The sequence below is a fragment of the Mus caroli genome, chromosome 11 (genome assembly GCF_900094665.2).
Source record: "Mus caroli chromosome 11, CAROLI_EIJ_v1.1, whole genome shotgun sequence".
Classification (NCBI taxonomy): Eukaryota; Metazoa; Chordata; class Mammalia; order Rodentia; family Muridae; genus Mus; species Mus caroli.
The window spans coordinates 93,034,141-93,047,868 of NC_034580.1; the positions used below are offsets into that span (position 1 = coordinate 93,034,141).

Below are 13,728 nucleotides of genomic sequence, written 5' to 3' on the forward strand. Positions count from 1 at the left end.
AAAAAAAAAAAAAAAAAAAAAAAAAAAAAAAGAGAGAGAGAGAAAGTGTTCAACATAATAGTCATCAAGGAAATGCAAACTCAAACCCCCACTGGCCACACACACACTGCAATGGTTAGCTTTACTAGAGTGTCAACAAAAATGTTACCTAAAATTAAACCTAATGTTGTTGGTGCAAACATTCTCCAAGCAACCGCAGGGTTCCCATGTTTGCTTGGACAGTTCTTTCATCAGCTATGTAAATGCTGTAGAGCATCCATTCACATGGAACAACTCCCTCTTTTTGTTTTTTAAGATTCACTTTATTTATTTTATGTATATGAGTACACTGTAGCTGTGCTGATGGTTGTGAGCCATCATGTGGCTGTTAGGAATGAAGGTTGCTGGCTCCGGTCAGCCACATTCGCTCCATCCTAAAGATTTATTTATTATTATATCTAAGTACACTATAGCTGGGGTGTCAGATCTCACTATGGATGGTGGTGAGCCACCATGTGGTTATTGGAATTTGAACTCAGGCCCTCCAGAGGAGCAGTCAGTGTTCTTAACCACTGAGCCATCTCTCCAGCCCACAACTCCCTCTTTTTTGGGGATGTTAAGGGGGGGATTTCGAGACAGGGTTTCTCTGTGTGGCCCTGGCTGTCCTGGAACTTACTTTGTAGACCAGGCTGGCCTCAAACTTAGAAATCCGCCTGCCTCTGCCTCCCGAGTGCTGGGAGTAAAGGCATGAGCCACCACGCCCTGCCACAACTCCCTCTTTAAAGATCTGTTCTATCACTTCTAAGAACAATCTTCCAGGGCTGGGAGTGTAAATCTGGTGCTTCTTTTAACATGCATGAAGCCCTGGGTCCTATCCCCAGCACAAACATGGTACATGGTTGTAAGTGGCTGTAACTGAAGTCCCAGGACTCATGAGACAGATACAACTCAGAATTTCAATGTCAATCACAACTACATTGTAAAAGTAACTTTTTTTAAGGAGCCTTTGATGATGAGTTCGCCACCACTGACACACCAGAAGAGAGCTTCGAAAAGGGCATCAGGTCTCAGCCCAGATGATTGTGAGCCACCATGTGGTTGCCAGGAATTGAACTCAGGACCTCTGGAATTGAAGCCAGTGTTCTTAACTGCTCGCTCATCTCTCCAGTCCCGTAAAAGTAACTTTTTATTCTCCTATATTAAGGCTTACAGCCTCTGTGTGCTAACCTAGGCATAGTGCTGGAAGCTTCTAGCCTTCATATAATCGTATCTAGTCCTAGACTGCTTTCCGCCCGAGAGGCGCTGCTGAGTTAAGAACACTCTCTACTCCTTCCTGAACTCTGGCTGGCTGGTCAGCTCGCTGTTCTGGCTCAAACTCCTCTCCATGCCAACTGACTCAATCCAGCTTCTCCTGGTACCTCTGACTTTTTGCTCTGCTTGGTCTCAAACTAACTGTGGCAATCTAAAGTAGCTTCCCTTTCCTAGTTAACGTTGGGCTTATCCTATTCTGCCAAATATTCCTCTGATTTGTCACTTTGTCTGCCACCCAATTTGACATCACTTTCAAACATGGGTGTTTCCTTCTACAAACTAACTTTACCTTGTTTGTGATTAAAGGTGTGTACTAACGGACTGTTTTGTACTCCAGTCAGAGAAATTAAAGGTGTGTGCTAGGGGTGAGCCACACCAGAACTAGAAATAGTTTTTTTCTGTAAATAACACAATCTCAGAGTTCACAGTGTGATCAAATATCCTGCAACACTACATAGTGTGTTCAAAGCCAATCTTGGCTACAAGAGACCCAAATTTAAAAGAGGAAAAAAGGAAAAAAAAAAAAAAGAATAATCCTCTTTGTAGATATCCCTCTCCTCATCTGTCTGTCTCTGTCTCTCTCTCCTTTAATACTATTATTCTTGTTGCCTATTAGGCCATTAATAATCTATTAGTATTTGGAGTTTTACCCAATGGTCCTAGCTCATAGGACCAAAATAGGTCTTAATTAGGCATAACTTAATCTTCCCTGTCTTTCTCTACCCCCACCGTTTCACAAGATGCCACATCTGATCCATAGGAGGCAGGAATGTTACACTGAGATGCCAAGAGGAACCTGCCCTGGCTTTCCTGGATTTTCTCACCAATGCCATCAGCATTAGATAAGCAAGTCTAAAAACAAAAAGGAAAAAGTTTCAGAGAGCTTCCAGACACGAGAAATCCCTAGAGAAAGATAAGCCTTTTCCCCCTATTCTGTTTTGGCTTGTTTTAAGGATCTCACTAGGTAACCAGACTGGCTTTGAATTTGCAGAGATCTACCTGCCTCTGCCTCCTAAGCACTGGGATTACAGGCTTGTACCACCATGCATGGTACTATATACAGTCCACCTGTATCCTTGTAATAAACCAGAAACAACTCCCTGAGATCTGTGAGCTGCTAAAACATAGTCATCAAAACTGAAGAGGCTGCTGTGAGGACCTGGAGTAATTGGGAAATTAAAAGCACAGGTAAAAATCACCCAGGGTTTGCAATTGATATCTGAAAGAGAGGGACAGAAATATCTTGGGATCTGAACTCTCTACCTATGGGACCTGACACTATCTATAGGTAGAAGGTATCAGAACAAAATTGGATTAGATGACACCCATGCTCTCAACTGCTTGCTTGCTCACTGGGGGTGGGGAGACCCTCACTTTTTGAGGTTAGTTTCCTGTCTTACAGTATGATAGACCATTTATCTTCCCAAATAAAATATAACTAGTAAGAAGGAATGTTGAGTTAAGCCTAGTGTGGTAGTACATGCCTTTAAGCCCAGCACTCAGGAGGCAGAGGCCATCCTGGTCTACAAAGTAAGTTTCAGGCCAGCCAAAGCTGTTACACAAAGAAACCCTATCTCAAAAAATAAAAATAAAGAAAAAAGTGAAATTGAAATTAGCTGGGTAGGTGTGCCAGCCCATGCTTTTGTGAGGAGACAAGAGTTAAAATGGGGTCTCTCTACAGAGGCTGGCTGTCCTGGAATTCACTATGTAGATCATGCTGGCCCTGAACTTATAGATCTCCATCACACCCAGCACTCAGCAGGCAGAGATAGACAGATCTTTGCATTCATTGCCAGCCTGATCTACACAGCCAGTTCCAAGGCTACACAGTGAAACCCTGGTCCAAACAAAAAAATAAAAGAATGAATGTTAAGACTTCCTTGGGAAGCCGGGCAGTGGTGGCGCACGCCTTTAATCCTAGCACTTGAGAGGCAGAAGCAGTAGGATTTCTGAGTTCGAGGCCAGCCTGGTCTCCAGAGTGAGTTCCAGGACAGCCAGGGCTACACAGAGAAACCCTGTCTCGAAAAACCAAAAAAACAAAAAAAAAAAGCAAACAAAAAAAAAGAAACTGTCTTGAAAACAAAGTGAAACAAAACTTATTCTTATTTGATCTGTATGGGTATTTCGCCTGTACTACATATATGCTGGGTGCTTGAAGAATCCAGAAGAGCGCATTTGATTCTCTACAACCAGTGTTAACCCCAGCTGTGAGCCAGCATGTTCGTGGGCTCATCTCTTTAGCACAGGCAGTATACAAAAATACATACATATGTGCATAAATGCATACCTACATATATTGATTCATTAATAACAGACAGACACATGGATACTTATGCGTATGACTATTTTGCCTGGATGGTGCCACCAGAGGTTAAAAAAAAAGGAGGGCATTGGATCCTCTGGAACTGGAGTTATAGTTGTGAGCCAACATATGAGTTGTCTTCTGTAAGAACAAGTGTTCTTAACCACTGAGCCACCTTTCAACCATAAGCCATCTCTCCACTCCCAAAAAGTAAATAAATCTTTAAAGTAAATCTTCTAAGTAGACACAACTATACACCAAGTATAAACACATTTTTATATTATTTTCTCATTTCTCTGAGACAAGATCATACTATTTATATGTTGCCCAAAGTGGCTTCAAATTCTCAATCCTTCTGCCTCAGCAACCTGAGTGTCAGGATTTCAATGGACCACATGCTTGTCTTACAAACTTATTTTAAACTTTACTTAAAAGTGTTTTAAAGGTCAGTTAGGCATGATACATGCCTACACACCCAGAACTCTAGAGGCTAAAGAGAAGCTGAGTTAGAGGCTAGGCTAGGCTACACAGTAAGACCTTGTCTAAAAGCACCTGGAAAAATTAATCTTTAACATGGAAGAAAAAGGCTAAGTGCTTGAGAGCACTAACCTAGAACACGTGTATAGGAACAGAAAAAAGCTATCAGACACAAGTTATTATTCCACACTATTTCTACACCAAGATTAAAATAATATCATAATGTACTTCTTTTTTTTTTTAAAGATTTATTTATTTATTTATTTATTTATTTATTTATTTATTTATTATATGTAAGTACATTGTAGCTGTCTTCAGACACTCCAGAAGAGGGAGTCAGATCTTGTTACGAATGGTTGTGAGCCACCATGTGGTTGCTGGGATTTGAACTCCTGACCTTCGGAAGAGCAGTCGGGTGCTCTTACCCACTGAGCCATCTCACCAGCCCCCATAATGTACTTCTTAATTGTTTAAAAATTAAATATGTGATATAGCTGGGTGCTGCACACCTTAATCCAAGCACTTAGAAGGCAGAAGAAGCCAGATCTCTGTGAAGTGAGTCCAGCCTGGTCTACAGAGCAACTTATAGGACAGCCAGAGCTACATAGTGAGACCCTATCTCAAAAAAATAAACAAACAAAAACACCAAAAAATTAAATGTAATAAACATAAACATAATAAACATAAACATAAAGTATAAACATAAAGTATAATAAACATAATAAACATAAAGTATAATAAACATAATAAACATAAAGTATAATAAATACTTTATATAAGCGCTAAACACAGTGTTGATTATAACTACTATAAAATGTTCTGAGGGCTAGAGAGTCTGAGGCAAGAGGATTCTCACTTTAAGGCCAGCCTATATTTTGTAGTGAGAACATCTGAAAAGGGGAAATGAAAAGAGAGAATAAGAGAAAGAGACAGACAGACAGACAGAGAAATACTCCTCGGTATTTATACAAAAAAAGGACTTAAAAACCTTAAGATCAAACAAAAACATGAATGTGGATGTTGACAGCAGCTTGACGCATAGCTGCCAAAATTTGGAAGAAAGCAAAACATACTGGTAAGTGAATAAATTGTAGCCTATGCAAAAAGCAGACTTTTTTTGTTTGAGACAGGATCTCACTATGCAGCCCTGGCTAGCCCTAGCTGTGTAGAACAGACTGGCACAACTCACAGAAATCCACCTACCTCTGCCTTCCAAGAGCCTGTGCCACCACCCCCGACTGAAATATTATTCAGTGCTAAAAGGAAACAAGTTTTTTTGGTTTTGTTTTTTTTTTTGGATTTTTTTTTTCGAGAAAAGGTCTCTCTGTGCATCCCTGGCTGTCCTGGACCTCGATATGTAGACCAGGCTGGCCTCAAACTCAGAAATCCACCTGCCTCTGCCTCCCGACCGAATGCTGGGATTAAAGGTGTGCACCACCATGCCCGGCAGGAAACAAATTATTAAACCACAAAAAGACATGGAGAAAATCCCAATGTATACAATTACAGCAAAAAGAGCCAATCTGGAAAAACTGTATACTGCATGATTCCAATTGTGTTATTTTAGAAAAGACAAAACTATGGGCACCGGGCTGGAGATGGCTCACCAGTCAGGCACACATACTGCTCATCCAGAGAAAAATTCCCAACAACCACTTGTAACCAAGAGTATCTAAGGATATCCCACACCCTTGGCCACTGTGGGCACTTACAATCATATGCACAAAGATATATATTTATGTATATACTCAAATACTCTCTCACACACACACACACACACACACTAGTAATCAAACCACCTATAGGCACAGCAGTAGTAACATTAGTGGCTGTCAGGAGATAGACAGGGAGGAATGGACAGGTAGAGTAGAGTAGAGATGGTTTTTAGGGGAGGAAATCAGTTCCATGTGGTAAGACAACGGTAGATGCTTGTCATCATTTGTCAAAACCCACACACAGTACACCAAGACTGAAGCATAAGCAAACATTAGATGACAATGTTTCAGAGGACCATCAACTGGGACCACTAATTGCACGCTGGTACAACATGCTGACATTAGATGAAGCTGTTAAGTGCACGGGAACAGGGATTATATGGGCACTCTCTGTATTTTCTTCTCAATTCTGCTGTTAACCTAAAATAGCTCTGAAAGTAAAGATAGAAGTGAAATAAGGTAGCCATCAACTTAGAAAACAGTTCCTCAAGGTAGTCTGGAGTAGTCAAGTCACCCATTCCTCAAAAGAGCAAAGAGAATTATATTCCCATTCTCCAAACTCACTACATTCAGAAAGAATAAACCAGAGACAAAAGTAAATTAAAAAAAAAAGAAAAGAAAAGCCAGGCAGTGGTGGTGCATGTACACCTTTAATCCTAGCATTGTGGAGGCAGAGGCAGGTGGATCTCTGAATGAGGCCAGCCTAGACTACACACAGAAACCCTGTCTGAAAAAGTAAATAAAAGATGAAGTAGGAGGTTGTTAAGTGTTAAGTGTTCAAGGCCAGTCTTGACTGTATAGCGTGTCCCCTTCTCAAAAAGCCAAATGAAACAAACAAAAACTCTCTGAAAGGAACCTGGGTGAGGCCTAACTGAGTGTGAGGGAGGGAATGAGGAGGAGTCTAGCCCTGGTAGTCAGTCCATCATGGGCCCAACCTCTCCACACAAAGAAGTCTAAAATTCTATAAAAAGGAGCTGACTGAAAGATTCTGAATATTTCAGTATTTATAGTAGTAGAAATGAAATTCAGGGGCTTGCACATGTTACACAAGTATTCTACCACTGAACTACACACCAGCCACTAATATTTTCTTTTTTTAAGCATTGTTTTCTAGGGGGTGCACACCACAACACAGTAACTCTGTCACCTTCCACCATGTGGGTTCACAATATTCAACATAGGTCATGAGGCTGGGAGGGTGTTGTAGTGCCTCACCCCCTTCTCAGTCTTCCCATTGTAAGGGCCACACAGTATTTGAGAATAATGACATTAAGTCAACTTCAAGAAGGTAACTAGTGTATTATCTATACACATAATTATATGATAGAATATGCATTACTAAGAGTTAGACAAGGGCTTACAATCAAGTGAAGGTTTAACAATCTGCTCTGATGGTGTGTTTGGCGATATCCTTTTATTACATTAAATATATGCACGCTTCCATAAGCACACATTCAAATACACAACTGTACTTAAAGAACAGTGTAATTTAGGTCAAGCTTAGCTAGATAGGCCAAGGTGATGCTGGTAAATCTGGAACTATGCACTAGAGCTCTGAATAGACAAACTTCACCAGGGGGAATCCTTTCCCACACACTAACGCTGCAAGCAGATTATCTGAAGGATACACTCAGGCAAAAGCCAGCACAAAACTTTCCAAAGATCCTTTTCTATGTGGCTTTACTCAATCTGTCTATTAATGATAAATTAAAAGACTGGTTACCTGTCAGGACCTGAGTTCAGGCACTCAAGAGTTTCGTATTTTTCTTGCAGACGCTGATGACAACACTAACCCTGCCCTGTGTAGGGAGGTACACTCCTTGCACTGGCTTAAGTGCTAGAATTTCACCAACCCTTGAAGTGTAGAACAGTAAAAAAAGAGTTTTCAGCCATTTTTGCTGAGTAAGATCTCAGTTGTATTAAATTAACCATGCTTAAAATACAGTGCCTTAGAGTCTAATGGTTTCTCAGGATTAATGCACATATCACAAGATGAACTTTCTTCATCTATTAAAAACTTACATTGCAACAACTTCATGGTTTCAAATACTTTTCTAGTTGGTTTTACTTTCAAGCATCAAACTTTAGTGGCTCCTAATAGCTGAATGAATTTCTTTCTCTTTTCCTTTCTCTGTCTCTGTCTCTGTCTCTCTCCAGGTCTCACTATGTACTCCCCAATTTGTCCGGAACTCCTACAAGGTCCACCTTCCTCTGCTTCTATAGAGCAGGGATTAAAGGTATAGGACACCATGCATGGCTGAATCAATCTTGCACAAAGTAATCAATCATAAGTATTAATGGGTACTTGATGTGATTAATTAGGTTAAAATGGTCCCTATTACCAGCAAGTAGCTCTGGAAAGAGCTGGATCAAATTTATAACTATTTGTTTTGTGTGTGTGTGTGTGTGTGTGTATGTGTACAGAGGCTAAATCTATCACTGTTCCTTATGCAAACTTTAAAATATCAAATCAGCCAGACAGTGGTGGTGCACGCCTTTAATCCCCGCACTTGGGAGGCAAAGGCAGGTAGGTTTCTGAGTTTGAGGCCAGCCTGGTCTACAGAGTGAGTTCCAGGAAAGCCAGGGCTACACAGAGAAACCCTGGCGGGGGGGGGGGGGGGGATCAAATCAATAAAATTACCATTTTGTGAATTACGTTCTAATATCAAATGAACTCAGCATGACTCTGGGTTTCTCTTGACGCTACAGGAGAAAAGGATTGAGAAATGTGCTTTAGCTAGTTCTGAAGGAAAACTCTGTTGTTTCTGTTTCTCCGAGACAGGGTTTCTCTGTGTAGCCCTAGCTGTCCTGGAACTCACTCTGTAGACCAGGCTGGCATCCCAGAGATTCAGCTGCCTATACCTCCCAAGCAATGGGAGTAAAGGTGTGGGCCACCACTGCCAGGTGGAAAAGATTTTAAGTATCTAAAAGAGCGGCAATGTTTTATCAGAGTCTCTACAGAGCCTACTCCTTAAGCAGGAACTGCCCTGCTGCTTGCAAGGTGAGAGCACTCTCAGGTTGCTCCAGTGCAGGTCACTGCCAGCTTAGCACCACTCAGCTGCACACACAGCAAACCCTGTAAACCCTCTGCTCCTTTCCTGCAGTTTGGTTGGGAAGTGTTTGGGGTTTTTTTGGTTTTGTTTGTTTTTTAGATTTATTTATTTGTTTTATGTATATGAGTACACTGTTTCTGTCTTTAGAGACACCAGAAGAGGGCATCAGATTCCATTAAAGATTCCATTAAAGATTCCGATGCCCACACGGATGTTGGGAATTGAACTTAGGACTTCTAGAAGAACAGACAGTGGTTTTTGTTGTTGTTGTTGTTGTTGTTGTTTGGTTTGGTTTGGTTTTTTTTTTTTTTTTTTGAGACAGGGTTTCACTGTGTAGCCCTGGCTGTCCTCTGTGTGTAGCCTGGAACTCACTCTGTAGACCAGGCTGGCCTCAAACTCAGAAATCTGCCTGCTTCTGCCTCCCAAGTGCTGGGATCAAAGGCGTGCGCCACTGCTGGCTCAGACAGTGTTCTTAACCACCTCTCCAGACCCTTGCTGGTTTTTTTTTTTTTTTTGGGGGGGGGTACATTTTTTTTTTTTAGTAGATATTTTCTTTATTTACATTTCAAATGTTATCCCCTTTCCCGGTTTCCCTCTGAAAATCCCCATCCCCTCCCCCTCCCCCTGCTCAACAACCCAGCTACTCCCGCTTCCTGGCCCTGGCAGTCCCCTCTACTGGGGCATAGAACCTACACAGGACCAAGGGCCTCTCCTCCCATTGATGACCGACTAGGCCATCCTCTGCTACATATGCAGTTGGAGCCATGAGTCCCACCATAAGTTTTCTTTGGTTGGTGGTTTAGTCCCTGGAGTTCTGGGGGTACCGGTTAGTTCATATTGTTGTTCCTCCCATGCTAACTCTTGTTTTTTAAGTAAGCTACTGAAGGGTACATGTGTATTTTACTAGATTTGCCTATCTATACTGGATGCCTCATTAACAGTTAAAACCCTACAGTGACAGGGCTGGCTCATTGGGTCCTTTTCAGAGGACCCGGGATCAATTCCCAGCACCGACATGGCAGCTCCCATTTGTCTGTAACTCCAGTTCCAGAGGATCAGATACCCTCATACAGACATATGCAGGGAAAACACCAGTGCACATAGAATTAGAGAGAAAGAATGATGATTCTGGGTGTTTCTATCTTCCATAGCACGAAGTACATGGGCTAGACTAGATAAGTAAATAATAAATGGCAGGGTTTTTTTTCTTTAAACAAAAAACAATACTAACTGAAATGTTCTTTAACTGAAAGCTAGTCTCCATGGAACTATCTCAAGTCTTTCCACTTTCCCTCAGCAGTGAAGAAACTGATCATCCTCTCATTTGCCAAGCAACCTTCCAAAGTCCACACTGCAAGTCTACCTGAAGAATTGGTTGTTTAAAGTTAAAATGTAGCAGGCAGTTCTACTTCACAAACTAGTGAGCATAAGCTAACTGTAGCAAAAGTATGGGCAACCACTATTACCTCATCTTTCTACTTTAAGATGTCTAAGTCATGATGGGCTGGAGAGATGGCTCAGTGGTCAAGAGCACTGCCTGCTCTTCCAAAGGTCCAGAGTTCAAATCCCAGCAACCACATGGTGGCTCACAACCATCTGTAACAAGATGTGGCTCCCTCTTCTGGAGTGTCTGAAGACAGCTACAGTGCACTTACATATACTAAATAAATCTTTAAAAAAAAAAAAAAAAGGGCTGGTGAGATGGCTCAGTGGGTAAGAGCACCCAACTGCTCTTCCGAAGGTCTGGAGTTCAAATCCCAGCAACCACATGGTGGCTCACAACCATCTGTAACAAGATGTGGCTCCCTCTTCTGGAGTGTCTGAAGACAGCTACAGTGTACTTACATATAATAAAGTAAATCTTTAAAAAAAAAAAAAAAAAAAGATGTCTAAGTCATGATGGCCTGGAGAGAGGGCTCGGTGGTCAAGAGCACTGCCTGCTCTTCCAAAGGTCCTGAGTTCAATTCCCAGCAACCACATGGTGGCTCAGAACCATCTGTAATGGGATCTCATGTCCTCTTCTGGTGTCTGAAGACAGCTACAGTGTACTCATGTACACAATAGATCTTTAAAAAGAAATAAAAGTCGTAACACAAATGCTAGACCTTAAAAGAAACCTACCTGTATGCTTCATTTCAACATAATGTAAAGCAGAATAAAAAAAAAACTAAGAAAAATACTGATAATTTTATCTATGTCAAATGAGACTTTCAATGAAATCAATTAACCAATAAAATATTCTGCCAAGGAATGGCAAGGTAAACACAAAAGTAAAAAGAAGTTCTGAACCTCAAAACTATCCTAACCTTACTGAAACTGCACATGTACACTAGTTCTCACTTACAGATGCTAACAGGCCTCCACAGAAGCACACCCTGGCTCTTCACATCCTCATGACTAACTCCATCATGCAACTTCAGCCCTAACACCTGGGCTCATCAAGTATTCTCCCGATTAGAGGCAAGACTTCCTACCTCAAGGCTCAAGGTGGTGAGGTCTTTTTCAGAAGAATACTGTCCTCTTGCCTCAGCCTCACAAATCCTGGGATTACAGGAATGTATCAGCGTGCCCAGCACAGTTTAAAGCAGGCAGTATAGAAGTTTCAGTCTGAAAGTCTAAGTCAGTCCGGTTCTATCTGTCTCTCACATACCAAATTAAAATGGAACAGTTCTTACCTTCATCTCCTTCTGGCGCGTATGAAGCTGTAATAATGTCAATATCAGCACAATTCATCACAATTTGATTGGTTGCCTGCCTTACCTAAGAAAAGAAAGACCAATTATTATCAGAAATAGTACAAAATATGTTCACCTTCAACCTGGACTAATGTTTCATGCACTTTTTTAAAAACTAGATTAATTATTTATAAAATGGTAAAAATAAATGAGTTATTTCAATACTTCAAAGCAACTCATATTTTCTAAATTAGATTAAAAGCAATGATACATGTTTACATTTTCATACTATTTATCAATATATAAAATCTTCTCTACTTAAGTCTTTATATAAAAATTTTCATTTTATATTGGGGAGTAGACAGATAGCCTGGCCACTAAGTGCAGAAGGGTGGAGTTCAATTCCCAACATCCCTTCCACACCCAGGAAGCTCACATTCGTCTATAACCTCAGCTCCTGGGGGAATCTGTCTCTGGCCTCTGTGGACATGTATGGGTATGCACCTGCACACACACACACAAACACATACACACACACCACACACACACACACACACACACACACACACAATAAAAATAAAAATAAAATAAAATATAAAAAAGAATGCTTTTTAATGGCTGGAAAAATGGCTCAGTGGTAAAGAGGCACTGACTGCTCTTCCAGAGGACCTGAGTTCAATTTCCAGCAACCACATGTTGGCTCACGATCATCTACCTGCAATGGGATCCAATGTCCTCTTCTGGTGTGTCTGAAGACAGCAACAGTGTACCCATATTCATAAAATAAATGCTTTTAAAAATGCTTTTTAAAACTTCACAACTTAGCATAAAATCTCCTGTCCCACCTGGGAATCCTTTGTCCAGTGCATTTAGACTATATATTCTACTTACAACTAGTCACTTAGAAATCCAAGTTATGAGATTAACTGCAGAGATGTACAAGTCCGCATGTCCAAGTAATACTTATTTTATATCCTTAACAAATGACACAAAGATACAAAAATAATATAAAGCAGAGATTAAAACATTAGCTGGGCATGGTGGCACATGCCTTTAATCCCTCCTGCACTTAGGAGGCAGAAGTTGTTCAAGACCAGCCTGGTCTACAGAATGAGTTCTAGGACAGCTAGGCTACACAGAGAAACCCTGACTCAAAGAAAAGAAAACGTAAGGATGGGGTGGAGGTCGGGGGTGGGGGAAGAAGAATAGAGTAGTTCTTTTACTGTTGGCAAGATACAAAGAAGAGAGCAAATATGCCCTCATATTTCAGGTATCCACTAGAGGTGTTGGATTTCATCTCCTCAGGAAAACAGGGGCCTACAGAACAAATATAATGAAATTGCATTTTCTAGAGATAACTACCAACTTAATGTTACGGCCTATCTTTCCTGTATATGTTCAAACACACAAAGATCTACAAACTGTTCTTTACATTTTACACAATAATTTCAAGGGTACTTTCCCAACTAACTTTATTAATTTAACATTGTGTTTTCTGGAAATGGGTTAATGTGATAGATGCAGACCTAACTTATTTATATCAAATGTTATTCACATAGATTTCTTTGTTTATTTTAAAGTCAGGATGTCACTATATAGCCTTTGCTATCCTGGAATTCACTATGTAGCCCAGGCTGTCCTAGAACTCACAGAAATTCACCTGCTTCAGCCTCCATTGAGATTAAAGGTATACACTGCCACACCTGGCATGATCTTATTAATCTGAACTCCTCTATAATGTTCCACCCTATAAAAAAGCAGTTATTTATCCAGACTCTTCCTAAAGAAGTTTATTTCCGTGTTTAAACCATTGTTCTGCTGCTTGTTTGTATTGCATATAAACAAAATGACTACAATAAACATCTTGGTCTAGTGTCTTCTTCTACACATGCACTTTTTTTTTTTTTTTCAGAGAAAGAACCAAAATTGGTAGTCTTTCTGGACTGGAGGATATATATCTCAACAATACCAATATTTTGACAAATTTCCTCCAGAGTGACTCCAACTGACATTCCACTGTACAAAAAAACAAATTCAGTACTTTCTGAACTACTTTAAAGTGTCTAACAAATGAATAGGGCAGTGGTGGCGCACGCCTTTAGTCCCAGCACTTGGGAAGCAGGTGGATTTCTGAGTTCGAGGCCAGCCTGGTCTACAAAGTGAGTTCCAGGACAGCCAGGGCTACACAGAGAAACCCTGTCTCGAAAAACCAAAAA

The 13,728-nt window shown here is 40.7% G+C and overlaps 1 protein-coding gene across 2 annotated transcripts in view; it reads right to left on the reverse strand.

Moving 5' to 3' along the window:
• The window catches only part of Npepps (aminopeptidase puromycin sensitive), a 79,098-nt gene that overhangs the window by 54,511 nt on the left and 10,859 nt on the right, over positions 1 to 13,728 (reverse strand). Inside the window, exons 1-2 of one of the 2 annotated variants that reach the window (XM_029483394.1) lie at positions 11,513 to 11,581; positions 7,508 to 7,638 (exon numbers count right to left, since the gene is read on the reverse strand). Coding sequence is in view for 1 of the 2 variants with exons in the window: in XM_021176671.2 (XP_021032330.1) it covers positions 11,513 to 11,597 (85 nt within the window). In the remaining variant the exon portion in view is untranslated. Of the gene's footprint in view, positions 1 to 7,507; positions 7,639 to 11,512; positions 11,598 to 13,728 lie in introns of those variants that run through there. The other variant, XM_021176671.2, reaches the window with a different exon arrangement.